This window comes from Lynx canadensis, chromosome B1 (genome assembly GCF_007474595.2).
Source record: "Lynx canadensis isolate LIC74 chromosome B1, mLynCan4.pri.v2, whole genome shotgun sequence".
Lineage (NCBI taxonomy): Eukaryota > Metazoa > Chordata > Mammalia > Carnivora > Felidae > Lynx > Lynx canadensis.
In genome coordinates, this window is record NC_044306.2 from 204,908,632 (window position 1) to 204,932,271 (window position 23,640).

Below are 23,640 nucleotides of genomic sequence, written 5' to 3' on the forward strand. Positions count from 1 at the left end.
TTGGGGCTGACCCCCCCCCCCCAGAGCCTCCCAGAGGCCTGAAGCACCTGTCATCAGAGTCTCAGTGGTCACCTCCAAGAGCAAACCAAAGCCCAAGGCCAGGGTCCGGTCCTGGAGGCAAACACAGACCCTCCTGCCCCCAAAAGCCGCTTCCTGGAGACCCCACCTAGCATTCCCCCACACCCTCCAGGGACTCCACTTCCTACGTCCCTTCTGATCCAGCCTGTCTCCAGTAGGAGGCAGCCTTGGCCCCCTCCAGTCCATGCTCTGCATTCAACCAGGAGAATGTTTCTTTTGTGGTTTTTTTTTTAATGTTTATTTTATTTTTGAGAGAGAGAGAGAGAGAGAGAGACAGACAGAATGTGAGCAGGGGAGGGACAGAGAGAGGGGGAGACAGGATCCCAAGCAGGCTCCAGGCTCTGAGCTGTCAGCACAGAGCCTGCCACAGAGCTCGAACCCACGAGCCACGAGATCATGACCTGAGCCGAAGTCGGAAGCTCAACTGAGTTACCCAGGCGCCCCTCTTTTTCTTTTTTAAGTTTTATTTATTTTGAGATAGAGCATGCGCATGAGTGGGGGAGGGGCGGAAAGAGAACCCCAAGCAGGCTCCCCACTGTCGGTACAGAGCAGGGAATTTTTCTAAACCACAAAACTGACCATGTCAGCCAACTGTTTAAAATCCTGCTTGACTCCTCGGGGCTCCAGGTGGCTCAGTCAGTTAAGCGTCTGTCTTCGGCTCGGGTCAAGATCTCAAGGCTGGTGAGTCTGAGCCCCACACCGGGCTCTCTGCTGTCAGTGCAGAGCCCGCTTCAGATCTTCTGTCTCCCTTTCTCTGCCCCTCCTCCGCCTTGCACATGCACTCTCTCTCTGTCTCAAAAGTAAACATTAACAAAATAAAAAATAAATAAAAATAAAACCCTGCTATGACTTCTCCGTGTCCTTCACACAAAACCCACTCCTCAGCCAGTGTTGGACTTTCAAGAGTGGGAAGGACACTGCCTGTGCCTCTCCAGCCCAGCCCTCTCCCCAGAGCTCCGGTGTCTGAAGCTGACTCCCTCCCCACTGGATGTCACCCCTTGGACAGCCACACCCACCCACCCTTGTTGGATGTCAAATTGAACTTCTTCTCCCCCTGCCCGCACATCAGATCTGAGCTGGGAGACTACTTTCTCCAGAAGCCTTCCTTGGCTCCTCCCAGGCTGGCTGAGTCCCTCTGGAAGGTACACACAACTCTGTGTTTATCTCCAGGTGGCACTGCTGCCTGGACCTGGATGGCCAGTCTCCTAGTCCTGGTTGCACTTTAACAGGTAGTTTAGGGGCCCACTAAAGTGCCATCAAACAACACAGTTACTGTTTCACAGTTGTGGAGTCCAGAAGCCTGAAGCTGGGGCGCATGTAGGGCCATGCTCCCTCTGAGGCTCTCAGGGGGAATCTTTCCTGGTCCCTTCCCAGCTTCTGGTGATGATGGGCAGTACTTGGTGTCCCTAGGCTTGCCTTGGCATCGGTCCACTCCTGGGCTCTGTCTTCACACAGCCTCCTTCTTGTGTGTCCACCTGTCTGTTTTATCTTCCTTTTTTTTTTTTTTAAGATTTTATTTTTTAAAGACTGTTGAAGGAGAAAGAGAGAGAGAGAGCTTGCACACAAGCCGGAAAGGGGCAGAAAGACAAGGAGTGAGAGAATTCCAAGCAGGCTCTGCCTGATGTGGAGTTTGATCACACAGACAGCAAGATCATGACCTGAGCCAGAATCGAAAGTCGGTTACTTAATGGACTGAGCCACCCAGGCACCCCCCTCTTTTTTTTTTTAAAGACTTTTTTTGAGTAATCTCTATACCCAAAGTTGGGACTCCCAACTCATAACCCCAACCAAGAACCTCATGCTCCACCAACTGGGCCTGCCAGGTACCCCTATTTTCTCTTAAGGACTCCAGTCACTGGATTAGGGCCCCCCTAAGAACTTCATCCTTATTCGATTACATCAGCAAGGGCCCTATTTCCAAATAAAGTCGCATTCACAGGCAGGGGGTTAGGACTTGGACATATCTTTGGGCGGACACCGTTCAACCCACATCTCTCTTACTAGCTGTACGACCTCGGGCAGGGTGTGAGGCTTCCGTGTGCACAGCGGGGCAGTAGGGCAGCGCCCGTGGGGAGCGGCTGGCAGGAAGCAATGGCCGCGTGAGGTCAGAGCCCGCCTCCCTGAGGGCACATGCTCCCATTTGCCCGGCGGCCTTCCCTCGAGGAAGCGCGGGGCACGCCCGGCTGGGGGGGGGGGGGGGATGGCGCGGGCAGCCGCGGCGTGGGGGTGGGCGCCGAGGGGGGCGGGGGTAGCCGGGCAGGCAAGTTCGCGCGGTCCGGCCGCGGGATAGGAAGGCGGCCGCCCGGCGACCCCAGAGGTTAGGGACCTGCCCCAGCCCGGGACGCGGGGCTGCCTCCGCCCCGGCCCCGCCCCACAAGTCCCGCCCGGCCCATTGGCCACGCGCCTCGAGGCCCCGCCCGCCGCTCCGGCCCCGCCCGCTCCTCGCTCCTGGGGCGCTTCTTCCTGCCTCCGACCTCCCGTGGCCCGGCTGCAGGCGGGTTGGGTCTCTGCAGCCTCGGCGGAGGGAAGGAAGCGATGTCGCAGCACGGAGGACAGTGATGAGAGGAGGGGCCACCTACGCCAGGCCGCGCCCCGTCCCTCCGGCGGCCCCCGCACCCTCGTCCTCCGCGGGGACTGCCCCAGGTCGAGGACCACTCGGGTCAGGGCTGCGGCCAGCGCTGCCCACTCATCCAGGCTTTGGCTAAAGAACCATTGGTTTGTGCTAAAGTAGCGCTTCTTTTTCTAATTATGAAGATTGCAGGAATTCAAAACCCAAAACAACAAAGAGAAGAACATGAAAGGTCTTCCCAAGCCCTGGGCCTGCCGGAAAGTGTAAGCCCTGGTAACAGCTTGGGGGATGCTTTGGACCACGGCTGTTCTGGACTAGTGACCGGCTTCACCAGCCTGAGTTGGGGACTGACCGGAGACAGCAGGAGCGGCCATTCAGAGCCAGGACACAGGACACAGAGCCTGGCCTCTCTCCCTCACTCCTGTACCAGCCAGATGGATCATTTAACATTTTTTATTGCAATAATGTCACATTTACAGGAAAGATGCACAGGTAACACAGAGCTCCCCCCACCCATTTCCTTTAATGTCCACACGTTACATTTCCGTGGTAGCTTTATCACAACTAAGAGACCAACGTCAGTCCATCACCACTAACTAAATTCTAGCCTTGATGCAGAGCTCACCAGGTTGCCCACAAACGTAGAAAGAGCTTGCCTTTGAAAAAAACACATTTGATTGAGGCTTCTGTATGGGCTATTGGAGAGAATCCTGTGCCAGACTGGCCCTCCACTGTAACCAATCATTAACATGGACAAAACAGACGAGGCAGCCCTTTTCAGGTGTGAAAAACAGGAAATGCAGGACTGCAATCCCCAGGGAAGGGAAATTCCTGAGGTCCACCTTGCCCACCCCAGCTTGCTACTGTGGCCGTCTCCCACCCTGGCACAGAGAGATGGCGTCCAGCCAGGCCACCCCGTATTACTGAGCTGAGGACGCAGTGGTGCTGCTGGAATCCGTGGAGAGGGGAGTCTCAGAGTTCCCACTGTCCTTGGCTGAGGACGGGGCTGCACGGATGGTGAGGCCTCCAGGCTTGCCACAGAACAACTGTCGTGGGAGCTCTGGGCCCGCTGGAGTGGACACCTCGTCCAAGCCCACGAACGTCCCTGGCGTATGGCAGAGACACCGGGATCCATGCCCCGGGAACTTGTCTATTCCTGATTGTCATGTGTCACGTTACCCCAAAACTTAATGGTTGAAAACAACAGTAGACATTGATTATCATGTGCAGTTTCTTTGGTCGGGTATTCAGGGTGGGTGAGCCAGCTTAGGGGCTGCAGGTGGGCTACCAAGATGGCTGACTCGGGTGTTTCTGGATATTGGCAGGCGGCCTCCGTTCCACCCCACAGGGGCCTCTCCACAAGCTGCTCCAGTGTCCTCCCAACACAGGGCTGGCGTCCCCTGGAGTGGGAATCCGCAGGAAAGAAGGCGCAAGCTGCAGAGCTCTTAGTGATCTGGCCTCGGAAAGCGCGCGCTGTCATCGTCAAAAGAAGATAACAGAATCTAGAGACTATACCGTATTATCCACAACAAGCAATGAACAATAAAGTCACTCAGCATGCAAAGAAAACAGGAGATGTGGCTATTATCAAGGAGAAAAAAAGAATCGACAGAAGTCAACCCTGAGCCCCATTTTAGGTTTGACAGAGAAAAACTTTAAGGCAGTTGTTTTAAGATACTCAATAATTAAAGGAAAATATGGTCTAATGAATGAAGAGAAATCTCAATAGAAAATAGAAGCTGTTAAAAAGTACCAAATAAAAATCCTACAAATGACAAAAAAAAAAAAAAAATCACCATATGGGCTTCACAGCAGACTGAAGCTGATAGAAGAGTGAATTTAAAGACAGACTAAGGGTCATTATCCAATCTGAAGAACAGGAAAATGTTGAAGAACATGAGCAAGCCGTCTCAGGCACCTGCTGGACAATATTAAAGGGTTAACATATGTGTGTTAGAACCTGAGAAGGAGATGGGGCGCCTGGGTGGCTCAGTCGGTTAAGCACCTGACTTCGGCTCAGGTCATGATCTCTCGGTTTGTGAGTTCGAGCCCCGCGTCAGGCTCTGTGCTGACAGCCTGGAGCCTGCTTCGGATTCTGTGTCTCCTTCTCTCTCTGCCCCTCCCCCACTTGCGCTCTGTCTCTCTCTCTCTCTCTCTCTCTCTCTCTCTCTTAAAAAATCAACAAACATGGGGCGCTTGGGTGGTTCAGTCGGTTGAGCGTCCGACTTCAGCTCAGGTCACGATCTCGCGGTCCGTGAGTTCGAGCCCCGCGTCGGGCTCTGTGCTGATGGCTCAGAGCCTGGAGCCTGCTTCCGATCCTCTCTGCCCCTCCCCCATTCATGCTCTGTCTCTCTCTGCGTCAAAAATAAATAAAAAAACATTAAAACAATTTTAAAATCAACAAACATTAAAAAAAAAAAACTTCATAAAAAACAAAAAGAACCTGAGAAGGAGAGAAAGGTAGGACTGACACGGGGGGAAAAAAAAAAAAAAAAAAAAACAGTTGTCAAAATAATGGCGAAACTTTTCCAAAGTTGACAAAAACATTGACTTACATATCCAAGACGCTCAGCAAACCCCAAGCAGCCCTGCTGGGGTGCAAGCACACGTAGGCACTTCCTGGTCAACCCGGAAGGGCCCGCAGCATGGAGAGAGTCAGGGGCCCTAAACAACCGCAATCCAAATAGCCCACTCTATGAACTTTCCCCAAAAAGCAAAGAGCTATGTGAATGCACTGACTTGCCAGAGGCTCATGCAGGTTAGTGGCAGGGGGACTGTGCCTCAGTTCAGAATGGTTAGTGGTCCGGGGAACAGCCGGCCAATGAGAGAGAAGGGAAGAGAAGAGAGTCCAGGGGCACCTGGCTGGCTCAGTCGGTAGGAGCATGTGACTCTTGATCCCAGGGTTGTGACTTCAAGCCCCACGTTGGGCATGGAGACTAATTAACTTTTAAAAAGAGAGAGAGAGAGAGTCCAGAAACAGACCTTCCTGGTAGAACTTTGATATATGACTATCCAATAAGAAGGCCTGGGAAAGGACTGTGTTATCTACAAGTAAAAAATGAACTTGGGCTCGCATCTCACACTACACGCAGAAATTCCTGGAAACTCCAGATGGGTCAAGGAAGAACGAAAGAAAATCTTTAAGGGGTGCCTGGGTGGCACAGGTGGTTCAGCGTCTGACTTCGACTCAGGTCATAATCTCATGGTTTGTGGATTCAAGCCCCACATCGGGCTCTCTGCAGCCAGCACAGAGCCTGCTTGAGACCCTCTCTCCCCCTCTCTATGCCCCTCTCCTGCACTCTCTCTCTCAAAAATAAATAAACATTAAAAAAAAAAAACCACACATCCAAACAGGCTTGAAGAAGAAGAAACTGGAGGTCTGACAGCACCATGTACCAAGACAGGTTATAAAGCTAGAGTAACTAAAAGCACTTGGTATTGGCTCAAGTGTAGCAAAAACAACAAGCAACAGAATAGGGTCCCAACGGGCTACCTGCTGGCTAACAGACGTGCCACGATTGCATCAGGGGTATGTTAGTTGTTTGCTTCTGTAACAAGTTCTCACAGACTGAGTGGCTTAGCACAACACAAACCGATCGTCTCCAAGTTCTGTGGGTCAGAGATCTGATGCAGGTCTCGCTGGGCTCATGACCACATGTCATCAGGGCCACATTCCTTTCTGGAGGCTCCAGGAGAGAACCCATGTTCTCACCTTTGCCAGCTTGCGAAGGCTGCTCGCATTCCCCGGCTCAAGGCCCTTCCTTCACCTTCGAGGCCAGCAAAGGCTGCATCGTTGCGACCTCTTCCTCTGTATCAGATCTCCCTCTACCCTTCACCCCTGCCTCTGTCATCCATTTCTAAGGATGCTTACGATGACATTGGCCTAGCTGCCTATTCCGGAATAATATCCCATCTCCAGATCCTTAATACAATTATCTCTGCAAAATCCCTTTTTCCATGTAAAGCAACATATTCCCAAATTCTGGGATTACGATGGGACATGGGCATCTTTCGTAGCTGTGATTCTGTCCACTGAATAAATGGTGCTGGATCTACTTGGTACCCATAGGGAAAAGTAATCCTGATGCCTGCTTTACAGTATACAAGACAAACACCAATTTTAAACAATCATAAGCCTACATGTGAAATATAGAACAATTAAGTTTCTAGAACAAAACATAAAAGGATGTCCTCATGACCTGGGGGTAGCAAAAATTTCTTCAACTCACCAAAAAAGAGATTGAATCATTAAAATCAAGAATGATTCCTCAAAGACACCATTAAGAGTTGAAAAGGAAGGGGCGCCTGGGTGGCGCAGTCGGTTAAGCGTCCGACTTCAGCCAGGTCACGATCTCGCGGTCCGGGAGTTCGAGCCCCGCGTCGGGCTCCGGGCTGATGGCTCGGAGCCTGGAGCCTGTTTCCGATTCTGTGTCTCCCTCTCTCTCTGCCCCTCCCCCGTTCATGCTCTGTCTCTCTCTGTCCCAAAAATAAATAAACGTTGAAAAAAAAAAATTAAAAAAAAAAAAAAGAGTTGAAAAGGTAATCTACTGAAAGGAAGAAAAGGCTTGCAATACATACATCTAAGGACTCATATCCAGAATACACCAAGAACTCTTACAAATCAATAAGAAAAAGGCAGATGACTGAATGGAGACGTTGACAAAGAACTAGCCTTACTTACATAGACACTTCCCAAAATAGCAAGTCCAAATGGTCAAGGGTAAATGAGAGGACGCCTCAAAATTTTCAGTCATGCAAAGGAATGCAAAATGAAAGCACAATGTGCCTCCAGAATAATTATAGTCACAGTCACAACAGAAATGAGGGTCAGTGAGGGTATGGAGCGGCTGCATCCCTCCTGCTCTGCTGATGGCGGGCTAAGCCGAAAGGACCCCTTTGGAAACCATTTGTCAGTCCCTACGAACATTGAATTTAAGTACACCCCTGACCAGCAATTCTCCTATCAAAGCTGTACGTATGTGCAAAAAAGGCACATGTGAGAACATTAATAGCAACGTTGTTCACACTGGCCAAAAGCTGAGGGCCCATCAACCCTCCCAGCACTGAAAAATGAGCTGTGGTATACTCATTAAAACACATAATGGGATACTGTGTATCCCATTGAAAAATTCCCGATTTTATATACCAATGAAAAATAACGTATGTGACTCACAACAGTGCTGATGAGTTTGATAGACATAGCGTTAAATGAAAGTAGCCAGATTTAAAACGCATCCACCACAGTTGACTCTTGAACAGGGGCACCAACCCCTCCACCCTCGTGTACTGGAAAGTCCACGTATAACTTTTGACTCCCCCCAAACTTAATTATTAATAGTCTACCGCTGACCAGAAGCCTTACCAATAACAAAAATGGTTGAGTAAGGCATATTCTGGGGGCGCCTGGGTGGCTCAGTCGGTTGAGTGAGAGTCTGACTCTTGATTTTGGCTCAGATCATGATCCCAGGGTCATGGGATCGAAGCCACATCGGGCTCTACGGAGTGTGGAGCCTGCTTGGGATTCTCTTCCTCTCCCTCTGCCCCTCTCCCCCACTTGTGCTCTCTCTAATTTTCTTAAGTTTATTTATTTGAGAGAGAGAGAGAAGCAAGGGAGGGGCAGAGAGACACACACACAGAGAGAGAGAGAGAGAGAGAGAGAGAGAGAGAGAGAGAGGAGAGGGGGAGAGAGAGAATCCCGAGCAGGCTCCACAGTATCATCGAGGCAGAGGAGCTCAACGTGGGGCTCGAACTCGTGAACCTCAAGATCATGACCTGAGCCGAAACCAAGAGTCAGTTGCTTAACAGACTGAGCCACTCAGATACCCCACTCTAAAATAAATTAAAAAGAGGGGTGCCTGGGTGGCTCAGTCGGTTAAGCGTCCGACTTTGGCTCAGGTCATGATCTCAGGGTTTGTGAGTTCGAGCCCCACGTTGGTCTCTGTGCTGACAGCTCAGAGCCTGGAGCCTGCTTTGGATTCTGTGTCTCCCTGGCTCTCTGCCCCTCCCCCACTCACGCTCTGTCGTGCTCTCTCTCTCTCTCTCTCACAAGTAAATAAACATTAAGAAAAATTTTACAAAAAATGATCCAGGGGCACCTGGGTGCCTCAGTTGGTTAAGCATCCAACTTTGGCTCCGGTCATGATCTCACAGTTCATGAGCTCAAGCCCCTCTAACAGCTCAGTGCCTGGAGCCTGCTTTGGATTCTGTGTCTCCTTCTCTGCTCCTCCCCCACTTGCGCTCTGTCCCTCTCTGTCTCTCAAAAATAAATAAATGTAAAAAAAATTTTTTTTAATAAATTAAAAACCAACAAACACAAAACAGGCCAAAGTGGTTTTGAGGCAGCAGTTAGAGTGGAAGGTGGTGTCTGAGAAGGGGTGACAACAGAGGGGGCATGAGGCTTCTGGAGCGCTGGCGGCCTTCTGCCTTGATGGGAGAGGGGCAGCAGGAGTGTGCGCACAACAGGGAAACGCTTCAGACTGCTCGCTTAGGACTTGACCACTTCACTCTACATACATAGGTATGTACACTTTACATACGAGTCAAATTTAAAGTTTAAAGTTTAAACCTTTCATTTTAAAAGTTTGCAAAAATATACATTTGCATCACATTGACTCAGCAATCTAGCTTTTAGGGATTTTTCCTTGAATCCGTTATGATTAAATTCACCTTTATATACAGAAACCCCTTCAAATAACAGTGACTGAGAAAAGATAGATGTTTTCTCACTTTTAAGTCAAACAAGTCCAAGGTTGGCAGTCCAGGGTCCTTTCTTTCCATTCCATCACCCTCAGTGCTTGGCAGGCAGAAGGAAGAAGGGTCAAGGGAGGCCGGTGAACGGAGAACCCAGCGCTCTGTTACGGAGACAGGGAGAGAACGGGCGTGGCCGTGGGCTCTGTCTCAGCCCCACAGACACCATTCTTGAGCACTCATGACCCAAAAGAATGTCTCTTCCATACCGGAGCCCGGGCCACTGCCCCGGGCATGCAGGTTGTTCTGACAGGTGAGAGGGGGCTGGAGGCCAGCGCCCACCCCTTCTGCTGCGTGTGCCCGGTGAGCCTGCTTTCAGTCGGAGGAAGGCATGCCTTTCCCCATGGCGCTCAAAGGCGTCCTGGCTCTTCTACCCAAGGACCTTGGCCTCCAGCCTCACTTGAGGCTCTTCCCCCCGGGCTCACTTCCTAGCCCCTGCCGTGGACGATAAATGTGGGCCACCCACCACCCACTGTGAGCACCCCCTCTTGCTCTGGTACCTGAGTCCAAACCCTCTTCAGGATGAGCAGCCTCCACAGGCCAGTGGTCCTGCCACTTCCCGCCGTCCCACACTGCTCCCACCTCTTCCACCCTCCCTCCACCCCCCGCCCCAGTTTAAATTTCCCAGTCAAGCCTTATGGCCACTCTTCTGCACACATCTTTACTCCACTGTCCCTCTCCTCCTTTGTCACGCTTCTGGGCAAAACTCCAACCGCATCAAATCCAACTTCACCTGCTCTGAGCCCGATCGTGGCTGCAGTACGGCACATAGCGGGGTCTTTCTCTGATCCCTGATCTGTCTCCTAACCCGCCTCCCTAACCTGCCTCATGACCCCCTCCCATTCCCAACCTGCCTCCTAATCAGATGTCTAACATGACCCAAACACACACATCCCTAATCTTGCCTCCCTAACCTGCCTCCTAACCAGATGTCTAACATGACCCCCCCACGCCCCTAACCTGACTCCTGGCCTCACCCCTAGCTAGATTCTCTGACCTCCCTAGCTGGGACACCTGTGCTGCCTGAATATTCCACCCTGTTTCTCTGAAGTCTTGTCACTTATGTAAACGTGGAGCGACTACGGAAAGTTGTGTTCAACTTGTGGGGAGCACAGGGAAAATCAAAAGGCCTGTAAAAAAAGAGAAGAGAGAAAGAAAAGAGCGAAAAGGGTCCATGATACAAAACCAGACCTGCTGTGCCAGGATTCTGTGCACTTGGACCTGCTGCATGAGGGGCAGGGCAGGAAGGCAGCTGTTCATACGGCTTAAAGGGTATGCACGGTAAGCTGGCAGGATGCCAGATTTCTACTTCTTTTTTTAAAAAAAATTATTATTATTATTTTGTTAAACAAGCTCTATGCCCAACATGGGGCTTGAACTCATGATCCTGAGATCAAGAGGCACAGGCACCCCTCCACTTGTTTCTTTATATTTTTTACAAACTTGTTATAATAAGCACATGCTCCTTACCTAACTAGAAAACCCAAAGTTTAAAGTTACTCTTGAAAAAATGAATTTCTCTAGGGGTATCTGGGTGGCTCAGCTGGTTGAGCATCTGACTCTTGGTTCCGGCTCAGGTCATGATCTCGTGGTTTCGGGGGTTCATACCCCACCTCAGGCTCTGTGCTGACAGTGCAGAACCTGCTTCGGATTCTCTCTCCCTTTCTCTCTGCCCCTCCCCTGCCCATGCTGTCTCTCTCTCTCAAAAAGAAATAAACCTAAAAAAATTAATTTATCTAAAACCCTATCCTGGCAGAGCTGTAGGAAGCATCACAGATGGTGTTCAGAAGCGCCCACCCCCACCCCCTCAACATTCCCTCAGTGGACACCCTATTTTTGGCTTCTCCCTCTCATGCAACCTGGCTAGGCCAGAGGTGAAACATCCCAAGGGGAAGTGAACGATGTTGCCACATTTCCTCACACCAGTCCCTCAACCCCTGGGGCAATACTGAGGCAAGTGGGGCTTTCCCCCCACTCACTGTCCTTCAGAGTCCCATGGACGTCTCATTCCCCCTGTGGGGCCTGCCTCCTTGCCCCTTGATGGCTTCGGAACAGAGCTGAGGGCCAATGCCAGCTACCAGCACTAGCACAAGCTTTCTCCTGCACTTGCGGCTTTGAAAAACCAGTTCTGTCTGGTCCTGAACACCTATTTGCCAGGACTCAGACCTGACCCTGGGTAGGGGGACAACGATTGCCCTTCCTTATCCCACCCTTGCCTCCTGGGGAATGTATAGAAAAGAAGCCTGGCTTTATGGTATTTTTGGCTTTGGAGGCTTCAGTTTCAGGAATCCATGTGCTTAGATTAACTGCAGTTGAAGTCTCACTGCCCAGTGCCAATGCAAGCACCGCCTATCATCTCCCAAGTGCCCTGTACTACCTAGCTCCATTTTCTCCCACCTGAGATGGGGACTGCAGACCCATCCCAGTCCAGCGCCAGGCAGTTCTGGTGCAGGAAAACCACTTCAGGCGGGCTATTTCTTCCTGACGGTGAGGGCTGAGTGCTGGAGGAGCCTCCTAGGGAGAACGCCATTCAGCCAAATTCAGTCTCTTTAGAGTGGGGAGCCTGCTAAGACCAGGAGTTCCACATTCGCGCACCCCGGAGAACAGATATGCACTGAGTACGCACTGCAGGACCTTCACCAAGCGGCACCCTGGGATAACATTAGCGAAAAAGAGTCGGGCAGAAGAGGCCAGAAGGAGGGAAAACACCTTCCAAGCAAAACGTCGGAGAGGAGCAAAGCATGGGAGAGCGGAAGCGGTGTGGCGCGTCCCGAGAAAGAGCCTGGTGCCACTGGGCTGGAGCGCAGGCTGGTGGGAGTGGCCTTCCGGGGAAGACCGTGTCCACTGGGCCCCAGGAGCTGGCCACCCCATTTCGCCCAGCCTGCCTTCCCTGCGTCACCTCATCCATCCCCGCACGACCTTCGCGGATAGGACACCGTCTTAGGAAAGGGGAGTGTGGGGCTCAAAGGTCCTGCACGGAGAGATCTGGGAGCAGGCGTTTGAGCGGTCAGCCCGGTGGGCCGGGCCGCGAGGTAGGGGCGCCGCCCCGGGCCGGATCCGAGACCGACCAAGGGTCAGCCATTCAAGCCGGGCTGTCAGCGCCCCTCCGCGGGGCCCTCCCCGAAGGCGTCCCCGCGGCCGTACGCCGAGCCACAGCCGCTCGGACGCGGAAGGGCCCAGCACGCGTGCGCAGCGGGCACGCCCGGCCGCGCGCCGGCTGCGCGCCGAGACCCAGAATGCCGCGCGCCCTCGGGGGCCGGCCGTCGCGGGGCATGCCGGGACCCGTAGTCCACGGAGGCGCGGGCCCGCCCCGCACCTGGCGGGCGGCGGGCGCCCGAGGGGCCCAATGGGAGCGGCGGCCCGGCCGCCCCGCCCCGCGCAGCCGGACGCTGTGCCGGGACATGGCTGCCGCCGGTGCCGGGTCGTTGAGCTGAGTGTCGGCCGCCGGGAGCCAACCGCCGCCCTCAACCGTCCGCGCGGGCGGGCCGAGGCGCCGGCGGGCCGGCGAGCAGTCGCGGCCGCCGCGGAGGACGGGGAGGCAGCAGCAGGAGGCCGGAGCGGCCGCCGCAGCCGGGCACATGGCGTCCATCTTACTGAGGAGCTGCCGCGGCCGGGGGCCCGTTCGCCTGCCGCCGCCCCGCGCCGCCGCCCCGAGGGGTAAGCAGCCGGCCGGGGCCGGGTGGGGGCTGGGAGCCGGGACAGCGCCGGGGCCGGCGGCGGCAGCGGCAGCGGCGGGGGTCCAGGGGCTGGGGTGGGACCCGGGGGCCAGGGGCGTTAAGAGGGCCGGACCAGGGGGGTCCGGGTGTCTCGGCCGGGGCCGAGACCGGCGGGCGGCAGAGGGCCTCGGGCCCAGCGGCCCCGCGACTCCCCAGCGCGAGGCGGCGCCCCGGTGGGGTGGGTGGGTCGGGGCGCTCGGGCGCGGCCCGGGGCTGGGGTCAGGCCGGGCCGGGACTTGGGGCGGCCTCGCCCCTCCGCCCCGCCCCGACCAGCCGGTTGCCGGGGCGTGAGTGCCGCGTGCGGGGCGGCCCGGCGCGGGCGGCGGCCTGTGACTCACTCGCGCTGTGACCTTAGCCGCCCGGCTGCTGGCCGCTGCGTCCAGAGCGGGTTTGGGAAAGTTTTTTGAAGGGAGCGCGCTGACGGCCAGCCCTGGGGCTGTCTGGGCGCTCCTCTCGTGGTTAAGCTTGGTGGAACGTGGTATTCACTCACGAGGACAGTCGTGCCCTTGGGCCACGTTTAGGGCTCTTCACGTGAGACGGCCTGGGTCTGCCGCCTTGTGGGACATCCGTGGGACCGATATCCGAATAGGACTGTGTGGGGCATGTGTAGAGGGGCCCCAGGCCTTGCTGTGCATGGCCCCAGCCTGGCCCCTTTGTACCCCCAGGCTCTGTGACCCTAGCTGTCCACACAGATCACACCTAACGCGGGGCTCCTAGGGGTTCACATGTCAGCAGTCCACACTCCCTTTCTGACTCTCTCCCCTTTGACATTAACCTTTCTGAGTTCCTTATTTGTAAGATTGGGACTTGCCCTACAAAATTTAGATTCAAGTAAAATAAATTTCAAGGTACTGTGCAATTCACAAAAGCACTCCCAAGAAACATGATTCTTGTAATTTTTAAGTGATGGCTGGTTGGCTTCTTAGAACTTTGGAGCCATGGGAAGGGCATTGGGCCGCAGAACTGACAGTGTGAATGGTCTAGGTGCCCAGTCAGCCTCCCATCTTACCACCTGCCCTCAGAGTTTTCCGTGTTTAGGATGGTAATGAAAATGGTTGGCCGCTTCACGGCTCTGTGGCGTGTTCACAGTTTAAAAGTTAGCGGAGTTTGTCCTGTGGTTGCATCGTTCTGGGACCACCGACGTTTCCTGTAGTTGGCACTGTTCTGTATTACGCAGGAAGGGGCTGAGAGGGGGTCAGACCTCCGGGTTGCTGCGGGACCAACAGGGAATCCAGAGCCTGTGAGACCCAAGACTGGACTGTGGGGCACAGTCCCAAACCCTCCGAAATGGCACTCCCAGCTGGGCACAGCAGCCCTTCTCTGGAGCACTTTTCCCCATCGCTAACTTCTTTCATCAGTATGGCTCGTTGTCGTAATTAGTAAACCAACTTTGAAGCATTATTATCGACTGAGGTCCTATACTGTATTCGGATTCCTTTCGTTGTGTTCCATACTTTCTTCTGATTTTTGTTTTGTGATTTACGTACTGTATATTCTGCACGTACTTTTCTATTTGTTGGAAACATTTCCTTTACTTCTTTAATTTGCACACATTTTACTCTGATGTCTTTCTTTGTCCCAGGATCTTATCCAGGACACCACATTACATGTAGTTATTTCTCTTTATAGTCTTGGCTGTGACACGTTGCTCAGGCTTTCCGTGACAGTTTTGAGGACTGTTTAGATCTAGTGTAGAATGCCCCTCTATTGGGATTTGTTTGGCATTTTTTCTGTTTCTTTTTCTTTTTTTAGTTTTTAATTTTTCTTTTTTCTTTTTGAGAGACAGAGTGTGAGTGGGAGAGGGGCAGAGAGAGAGGGAGACACAGAATCGGAAGCAGGCTCCAGGCTCTGAGCTGTCAGCACCGAGCCTGACACGGGGCTCGAGCTCACGGACGGTGAGATCATGACCTGAGCTGAAGTCGGACGTTTAACTGACAGCCACCCAGGCGTCCCACGTTTGGCATTTTTTCATGGTTAGACTGGGGTTATGTGTTTTGGGGAGGAAGATCACAGGTGTGATGTCCTCATCACATCCTGTTTAGGATGCCTGCTAGCAAGATGAGTTTTGTAGTCAGTATTGACCTTGATCACTGGGCGGAGGTAGTATTTGTCAGATTTCTCCACAATGGGGAGTTACTTTTCACCTCCTTTTTGTGCCATGCTTTGGAAGTTGCTGTGTGGGGCACATACTTGGGAGTGGGCTGGGGCCCTGTAGCGGGGGGACTGACCGGGTTTGCCACAGACTGGGTGAGAGCTGTGAGGTCTTGGCCTTTGGCGACTGTTGAAACCGGGGAGGACTCAGGGAGGAGCAGGCCGGGGCAAGCCGTGGGTTCTCAGAGCTGTTGGATGGGAAGTGCTCAAGGGACCTCAGAGTCTCCTATCCTCACAGGTATTCCAATGCAGGGTGCCTGGGAAGGTGCTGGAGGGTGGGTAAGGAGGATCCTGCCCGGAGCAGCTGGTGGAGAGAACCCAGAGAGCCCTGTCTCCTGGAAACCAGGTGGAGAAAGGTGTGGGATATGAAATACATTTGGTCTGTGCCCTGTCCCTGTTCCCGGCAGAGTTCTTAGAACCTTTGATAGTTCCTGCAACAAAGGGGTGTTTTGTGTTACTTATAATGAGCCCCCTTTCTTCACACCTATGCTAACAAGGTACCTGAGATTAGAGGGTTGGCTCTTCCAGCCCAGCCCCGACCTTCAGGGATGGGAAGGGATCTGGGGATTGAGCTCAGGCACCAGAGGCCGAGGCTGTAGTCAGTCACGCCTAGGTAAGTGAGGATGACTCCTGACTAGGGAGGCTTGGGGAGCCTCGGAGTTGGTGGCTTCTGCAGATGCCGACCCCACAGGGACAGAGGCTCCTGCGCTTAGGAGTCCTGGAGACCTTCCTTGGGTACCTCACTGTCTGGCTGTTTTTCCTGTCCTGTCTAATAAACTCTAATAGTAGGCAGAACACTTTGCTGAGTTCTGTGCTGTTCTGGAGAATTAACAAAACTGAAGGTGATCGTAAGAACCCCCAAATCTGTAGCTGGCAGATGTGTGGGTGGCCTGGGGACCCTGCTTGCAGCTGGTGTCCCTAGTGAAGCAGTCTTGTGCTGAGTGCTTAACCAGTGGGTTTGCATTAACTCCGGATAGAGTCAGAATTGAATGGTGGTTGGGGCCCCTGGGTGGCTCAGGTCATGATCTCACAGTTCATGAGTTCGAGCCCCGTGTCGGGATCTGTGCTGACAGCTCAGAGCCTCAAGCCTGTGTTGGATTCTGTGTCTCCCTTTCTCTGTGCCCCTCCCCTGCTCGTGCTCTGTCTCTCAAAAAATAAAATAAAACGGTTAAAGAAAAAAAAAAAAAAGAATTGAATGGTGGGTTGCCCAGTTGGTGCTGGAGTATGGGTTGTTGGGAAAAAAACAAAACAAAAGAAAAGGACTTCTAGAAGGAAAGAGTGGCCCACCCATGAACCGTATCTCAAGAGTCCCCATCACCTCCAGGAATGGGGTTTCTCAGAGGGCCAGGGAAGCCTTCGGAGTGGGGAGATTGTGGGAAGGGACCAGGTGGGACCGGGATGCACAGTTCACACAATGTAGAGATGGGGGGTAGGCCAGGCAGCTCTGGGAGCTGTGATGGCTTGTGTGCTTCCGGGGGGGGGGGTGCAGCGTGGGGTTGCAGGGAGCAGGCCCAGGGTGGGGGTGTGCAGGGGAGTGCATAGGGCAGGGGTGTGGGGGGCAGCCCAGGATGGGAATGCGGGGTGGGGGGGTGTCCAGGGTGGGGGTGCACTGGGGGAGTGTGCAGGGCAGGGGGCTGGCCCAGGGAAGAGGATGTGGAGGGTGTGCAGGGCAGGGATGCAGAGAGCAGACCCAGGACAAGGGGTGGGGGTGTGTGCAGGGCAGGGGGCTGGTCCAAGTCTGGGAGTCCTCTGTTTGGTCCTCAGCTAGAGTGAGAAAGACTTGATGTGATTGGAAATGTAGTGTTTGAAATGGAAAAGGTTACTTTATGAGCCACAGTGACCACATGTGAGCCCAGACCCCAGCTTAAAGCAAGGCTGTCACTCATACTACAAGGTCCTAAATTTAATGTTTGATGGGAATATGAGAGTTGCCTATGATGACATCGGGCTCCTTCTGAGTTACATAAAGTGACCAGTGGAAGTGTGTGTCCCCAGGGGATCCACTGCGAGCAGCCTGGATCTGCCCTGCCTGGTCTGCTCCAAGCTTGTCCAGGAGTCGGCACCTGTCCCCTGCCGTGCCTGTCTGCTCTCCTCCCTTCTCACGCTGGCTCCCCGAGTAAGGCCTCGGCACCCCAAGCCTGCTCTGTGCACTCCTGCTGCCTGAGGGTCTTAGGGTGCTGGCCCGCCTTTCCAGCCCTGCTCTGCCCTGACAGCACGGTGCCTGTGGCCCTGCCGCCCCAGGATTGCCAGTGCCTGTCTCGTCCCCTCCACCGCTTGTGTCCGCAGCACAGGGTCTGAGCACAGGTCGTGTGACCGGACTTGGAATTTATGCTCAGGGAAAGTGTCAAAAATACACGAAAATCCTAAAAGCGTGCTGTACGCTCAGCGGTAGTGTTTATCCAAGATACGGTTTACTTGCAGTGTTTGGTCTACGAGTCGTTCTCATAACCCTCGCCCTCCTGTGGGCAGAGGAGTTGGGGGACCCTTTGGATCAGGCCCTTGCTTGCCCTGTGGGGCTGTCTGTGCACTGGGGGGTCCCGCGCAACTGTGCATCAGCTGGAGCGAGTAGGGTCCTGCCTGGGGAGACCTTCAGGCCCGGGCTCTGGGCCCTCGGCTGGTGGAACCCGGTGTCCCCGGTAGGGGTGCGTGAGGCCAGGGGCTGCCTCAGGTCCCCCTTCTTCCCTAGAGCTACCCCAAGACACTGTGTTCCTAATGTGTCCCTTCACTTAGCAACACCCTGAAACCTTCCGGCACTCAGAACACGCTTCCAGACACTTACTCTGTGAAAGACACGGGGCACCCTTTCGGACTCTAAAAGGTGGTGTTGGTGTGAAACGCCTGGTTTGACACGAATTTTCTTGCTTTTTCTTTGTCTCTGTCATAGGTGGTCTGGGAGAGCCCGCTTGTCTCAGTTGTGCCAACGCCGTGGGGTTGATAAGCCACTTGTAAGTAAATCGTCACTTATCGTCCTTCTGTAAGTGGGAGCTTGGAAGTGCTCGAGTGACGTGTGACTCCTGATTGTGGGGAGACAGTACCTCCTGCTTTGCTGTTTTTGTTTTCCTTTCTTTTCACCCTTTATCTTTTCATTTTGAAACATAACCACATGTTAGTGGGTCTTTGGAAAATAAGCATTCATAATTTCAGTGTCTGTTACAAATATTATTAGCATTTTGATGTATTTTATTCTGGTCTTTTGTTCACGCATCTGTTTTTTATTTGTTTATTTAAATGCTTTTTATTTAGTTTTGAGAGAGCGCGAGAGTGTGAGCAGGGGAGGGGCAGAGAGAGAGGGGGACAGACGATCGCTCTGTGCTGATACCAGCAAGCCTGACGCGGGGCTTGAACTCACAAACCGTGAGATCCTGACCTGAGCCGAAGTTGAGCATCTGACTTCCCACTGAGCCACCCAGACGCCCTCACACGTCTGTTTTGGAAAGCTGCGCTGGGTACTTCGCACCGTGTGCTTTGCCCTGTTCACATGGCTGCTGTTTTCAGTGGCTTTTCATGGACTTTGCAAAAAGACGTTGGGTGCTCCACGCAGCATTGCAGGTGTGGGGCTCCCTCAGTGAACACACTAGACCCTCGCTTGAACCCCATTTGGTCCTTCACAGAGCGTCATGTTGAGCGAGTGGTGGCCGCAGGGCTCACTTACCCCCACCTGGTTCTGGGGATATGTCTGCAGTGTGGATTTAGCCCTTCCCTCTGGTGAGAAGTCTGTGATACTGTTGCGAGGCTTGGAGGGCTTCCTGGAGGGAGTGGCATCCACTCTTCCCTGTGCGCTGTCGCAAATGGACTTGAACTTCTCTCAGGGTTCCTGTTCTCTCCCACCTGCATTCCCTCTGCCCAGCATCCCTGAGCACAGTTTCCTTCTGATCCCCCTCACCTACGTGGTGGGATGCCCAGACCTTTCTTCCTGATCCCAGGCCCTTGTCCCAGACACCCAGAGTGGAGCCCGTCTCTCCCTTCCATCCCTGATTCTCCCTGTTGGAGAGTGCAGGACCCCCTTCCCAGGTGCCACCCAGGTGGCCCCTCACAGCATCTTGCCCATGGAACCATGGGGGCTTTTAAGTTTTTTTACTCATTTGAGATCGTTAATTTGTTACCTCATCTGGAGAGGGGCCCCTGAGTGGCTTGGCTCAGTCAGTTAAGCGTCGTACTTCGACTCAGGTCATGATCTCACGGTCTGTGGGTTCGAGCCCCACAGTGGGCTGTGTGGTGACAGCTCGGAGTCTGCTTGGGATTCTCTCTCTCTCTCTCTCTCCCCTCTCCCCCTCTCTCCCTCTCCCCCTCTCTCCCTCTCTCCCTCTCTCCCTCTCTCCCTCTCTCTCTCCCTCTCCCCCTCTCCCTCTCTCTCCCTGTCTCTCTGCCCCTCTCTTGCTTGTCTCTGTCCCTTTCTCTAAATAAATATTTTTTTTAAACAGACCTTTTTTCTCTCTCAGGTGAAGGTCACTTTCTTTGTGTAGGCCACATGCATTAATTGAAGGCAGTTCCCAGATGTGTTGGATTTGGTCTCGTTAATGGACCTCTTGTCTCATTTTTTGAGTGGTTATTGCTGGCACGTAAGTTACCAGCTGTCTTGTGTCCAACCACTTCTCACAGCTCCCTTTACTAGGTTTTAGCTCCTTCTATAACACCTTTCCTTAGTGGTGGGGGTGGTCCTGGGACGTGGTAACAGTACCAACGTGTGTTTCTGCCTCTGTCTAGCTCTTGCTTCTGCTGCTTTTGGGTTCTCTCGGCAGCCGGGTCTTGCCAGGAGAGCTGCAGGCAAGAAGTAGTATCTAGTGTTGAGTCTGGAAGGTTGGCTTTTGTTTCTAGGACTCTGCTATGTCTTTTTATTCGTAGAGTGCGCTAAAATGTTTTTATTAGGAATACGTGTTGAATTTTTCAGGCACCTTTTAAGAGTCAAATGTACCTGCATTTAAGATTCATATTAAAATATAAGCACTCTGTGCTTTATTAACATGAATTTTTTATAAGTTAACAATTTTTAGAAAATTAAACACTTTTTTTTTTACAAAGTTAAGCAGTGAGGGGCACCTGGCTGACTCAGTCTGTGGATCATATGACTCTTGATTTCAGGGTCGGTCGTGAGTTCAGGCCCCACGTTGGGTGCAGATTACTTAAAAATAAGCGAAATAAAATTATATGTAAAAAAAAAAAAAAAAAGGAAAGTTACATAATGAGAACTATAAAGCTGTTTTGCTGAACTCATGCATTTGAAATGAGCAGTTATAGGTGAGAGTTGAAGTTTTATATCACATCCAGCACACGTTACTTGTTATTTTGATGGCACAGATAAGTATCGGTGACCCTTGAACAAGAACGCAAGGCGGGGCTGGGGGCGCTGGCCCCTGTGCAGTCGAAAGCGCACCTGTAACTTTTGACTTCCCTGAATCTTAGCTACTGACAGCCTGCTCTTGACCAGAAGCCTTGCTGAACATAAAAAGTCAATTAACACGTGATTTGTATATGTATCATATGCTGTAGTCTTACAATAAAGCAAGCTAGACAAAAGAAAACTTAAGAAAATGGTTAGGAAGAAACGCTCACGGGACTGTCCCGTGTTTATGAAAAAGCCTCAGCGTGGACGCGATCCCGGCACAGAAGTCCGTGCGTGGCACGGGCCTGTGTGGTGGCGGTGCCCCGTGAGGGGGTCTGTCATCTCAGTTTTCAGCTCTGGTGGTCCCGACCCCAGAGCGTGAGCGGCGGCGGAGTTTCTGATCCAGGACCACTCGATCGATGGGCGTTATCTAGCTGCCCTTGACCTCCTTTATCCTAAAAGTGAAGGCAGAGAGGGAGTCCAGTAAAGTGCAGCCCCTTGGTTGCAAAGCCCCCCAAGCACAGGGGGTCGTTCGGCGGGAGGACGGGGCTACCGTGAGGCTCTCGGGCTCCTGCATGGGACCACTCGGAGGATTGGTGGCGGGTGCTTGCCTGGCCCCCAGAGTGTCCTGCAGGGTGCGCTGGGTACCACAGGGCCTGGAGGGCGCTGACAGGGGTCCCAGTGCCGTGGGCGGCGGCGGCCTCCCATTCCCCAGCTGAGGGGCACCTTGTCCTGCGGGCAGCGTCACCTCTTGTCTCTGGGCAGAGAAGCACCCTGCGCTTCGGGAACCATTCCTCCTGGTCCTGGGACTGGTGGCTTTATCGTCCGCCTCTGCTTCCCTTGCTTGTTGCTGCTGTCACCGCCCTTGCTGACGCCATGTCCCTGAAGAACTGAACGTTCTTGGCACGTTGAGGGTTGGCGCCCTCCGTGGCCCAGCCGTAGGCCGTTGTCTGGGTGGGCTGTCCCCTTGGGAAGGGGACGTGTCAGGTGGCCTGCAGGTGTTGTGCCTGTGGCATCTTTTCAAGGGTCCAGAAGGTGCTGTGAGGAGAGCAGGCCTGGGTCCCTCTGCCTGTCATCCTGTGTTCGTGCGGCTGATGCCACGAGGCCCGGGAAATGCTCTGACCCGCGAATGCACTCCTCTGCCAGGTGCTGCTTAGGACTTCTCCCCTTTTTTTTAAGATTTCATTTCATTTCTTTTCATTTCATTTCATCTGTTTGTTTGAGACAGAGAGAGAGAGAGAGAGAGAGAGAGAGAGAGAGAGGATGCCAGGCGGGCTCTGTGCTGTTAGTGCAAAGCCCATCGTGGGGCTCGATCTCGCAAACTGTGAGAATTCACAAACCCCATGATCAAGAGTCGCATGCTTGGGCGCCTGGGTGGCTCAGTCGCTTGAGTGTCTGACTCTTGATTTCTACTTGGATCATAGAGGTTGGGCTCTGTGCTGTGTGTGGAGCCTGCTTAAGATTCTCTCTCTCTCTCTCTCTCTCTCTCTCTCTGCCCCTTTCCCTTGCTCATACTCTGTCTTCAAAAAAAAAAAGTCACACACTCTACCACCCGAGCCACCCAGGCACCCCTGGTTTTTCTCTTGTTGAAGGTGGCAGCAAGTTGTCAACGTTGAGGTGGACGTGGGAGCCCGCACCCTTAGGTGAAATGAATGCCTTTGATAGGAGTCCCTCAGCGTTTTCATGTGAACAAACAGACTGTCCTCTAGTGACTGTGTATTTCTTGTTGACGTTTCTTTTGTCCAGAGTGGTTTTTTCCCCACTTTAAGGGGAGCGAAGAAAAGAGAAAGCAGGAGAAGGTCTGGTGGTGGGCCTGTGGGAAGCTGGGCCCACTGACCCCGTGTAGGTGAGGCGGGCGCTTCTCGGGAGGGATGCCGAGCCGTGGACTCTAGCGACCTGGGGCAGAGCAGGGTCCCGGCAGTGCCCAGATTAGTTTTGACGATTATTTCTAAAGTAATAAATTACGCAATTTTATGCTTTTTGAAAACAGCTAAACCTTTCTGGGTAGAATATTGGTAATGTTAGTTTCTAGCGTGCTTGAAGATAGCCAGATCCCGGAGCCTCGCTGGCCCCAGTGGATATGCTGGGTGCCTTTCAGCTTGCTGTGTTTTCGCGAGTCTCTGCTTTCGCCTGTTGGCTGTGCTGTCCAGCGCCGACATCACGCCTTCTTGTGGAAGCCACTTGCTTCCTTGCTCGTTGAGTGTCGGGAGCCTGGATCATTAAGTTCGATGGAGACATGAGGCTGAGGCACAGAAGGCACAGTCTGGGGCCACAGTCCCACAGCCGCAAGTGACTGAGCGGGTCTGCTGTGCTCTGTGCAGCCTGTCCCTCGGCAGCCGTGACCCAGTCAGGGCAGGGTGGGTTCAAGGCCGCGCCCTTCCCGCTCAGGTGTTGACTGTGGGGCCCTGGGGCTCACGGCACAGGACTGACCCTGCCCTTTGAAGGCAGGAGGCTGTTGAGGGGTTGCTCGATGGGTGGCGGGTGATGCCCTGTGCCAGCTGCACCCACGTGATGCAGGCTGTGAACCGAGGCGGGCACGCCTCTGGATGTCCTTCAGCATTCCCCACCGTAAGAGGTACAGCTGGACCAGACGTTCCCTGGCTTCCTCCAGCCCCGATTGGCGGCTGCCAGCTCCCTGGTGGGTGTCGTATGCACCTGGCGCTCTGGGTACTTCATGTGTCTATTACTGCACACATTTACAGAGGACGCTCACGAAGCACAGAGAGAGGTTAATTAACTTGCCCGAGGTCTCAGCATTAAGTAGTGGATTGGAATTTGGGATGGGGCAGGCAGCTGCGGAGCCCAGGTCCCGTGAGATGCTCCAGCCGATGGGAAGAGGCTGGGCTTGAGGCTGGGCTTGTGTCGGTTATGAGCACGAGCCTATGAGCTGACTTGGAGCCTGTGGCCTCCCGGGGGTGGGTTTGTGCCCGGGGGCGGGGGGAGCGTCGTCCAGTGTGACGGGTGGGGTACGAAGGAGATCCCGGGGCTCCAAGAGTCGTGCAGGTAAGGTGTTCCAGCGCTGGATGTCATCGAGGCTCTGGGCTGAGCAGAAGCAGCAG

At 53.6% G+C, this 23,640-nt stretch overlaps 1 protein-coding gene and 1 long non-coding RNA gene across 4 annotated transcripts in view; one reads left to right on the forward strand and one right to left on the reverse strand.

The window, feature by feature from the left end:
- Positions 1–3,082: 3,082 nt before the first annotated feature.
- On the reverse strand, positions 3,083–12,558 carry LOC115512892. 2 transcript variants are annotated; one of them, XR_003968536.1, is made up of 4 exons: positions 12,294–12,558; positions 11,792–11,957; positions 9,374–9,498; positions 3,083–4,120 (listed from the first exon to the last, which is right to left on the reverse strand). It is a non-coding gene; the product is annotated as an uncharacterized LOC115512892 (long non-coding RNA). The 2 variants fall into 2 exon arrangements; XR_004343567.1 differs by having other exon boundaries at positions 11,792–11,908; positions 12,294–12,553.
- A 356-nt stretch (positions 12,559–12,914) lies between these two features.
- The window catches only part of LETM1 (leucine zipper and EF-hand containing transmembrane protein 1), a 40,880-nt gene continuing 30,154 nt past the window's right edge, over positions 12,915–23,640 (forward strand). The window contains exons 1-2 of one of the 2 annotated variants that reach the window (XM_030314374.1): positions 12,915–13,051; positions 18,146–18,206. In XM_030314374.1, coding sequence (XP_030170234.1) covers positions 12,973–13,051; positions 18,146–18,206 — 140 coding nt within the window. In that variant the 5' untranslated portion in view covers positions 12,915–12,972. The remainder of the gene's footprint in view (positions 13,052–18,145; positions 18,207–23,640) is intronic. The other variant, XM_030314373.1, reaches the window with a different exon arrangement.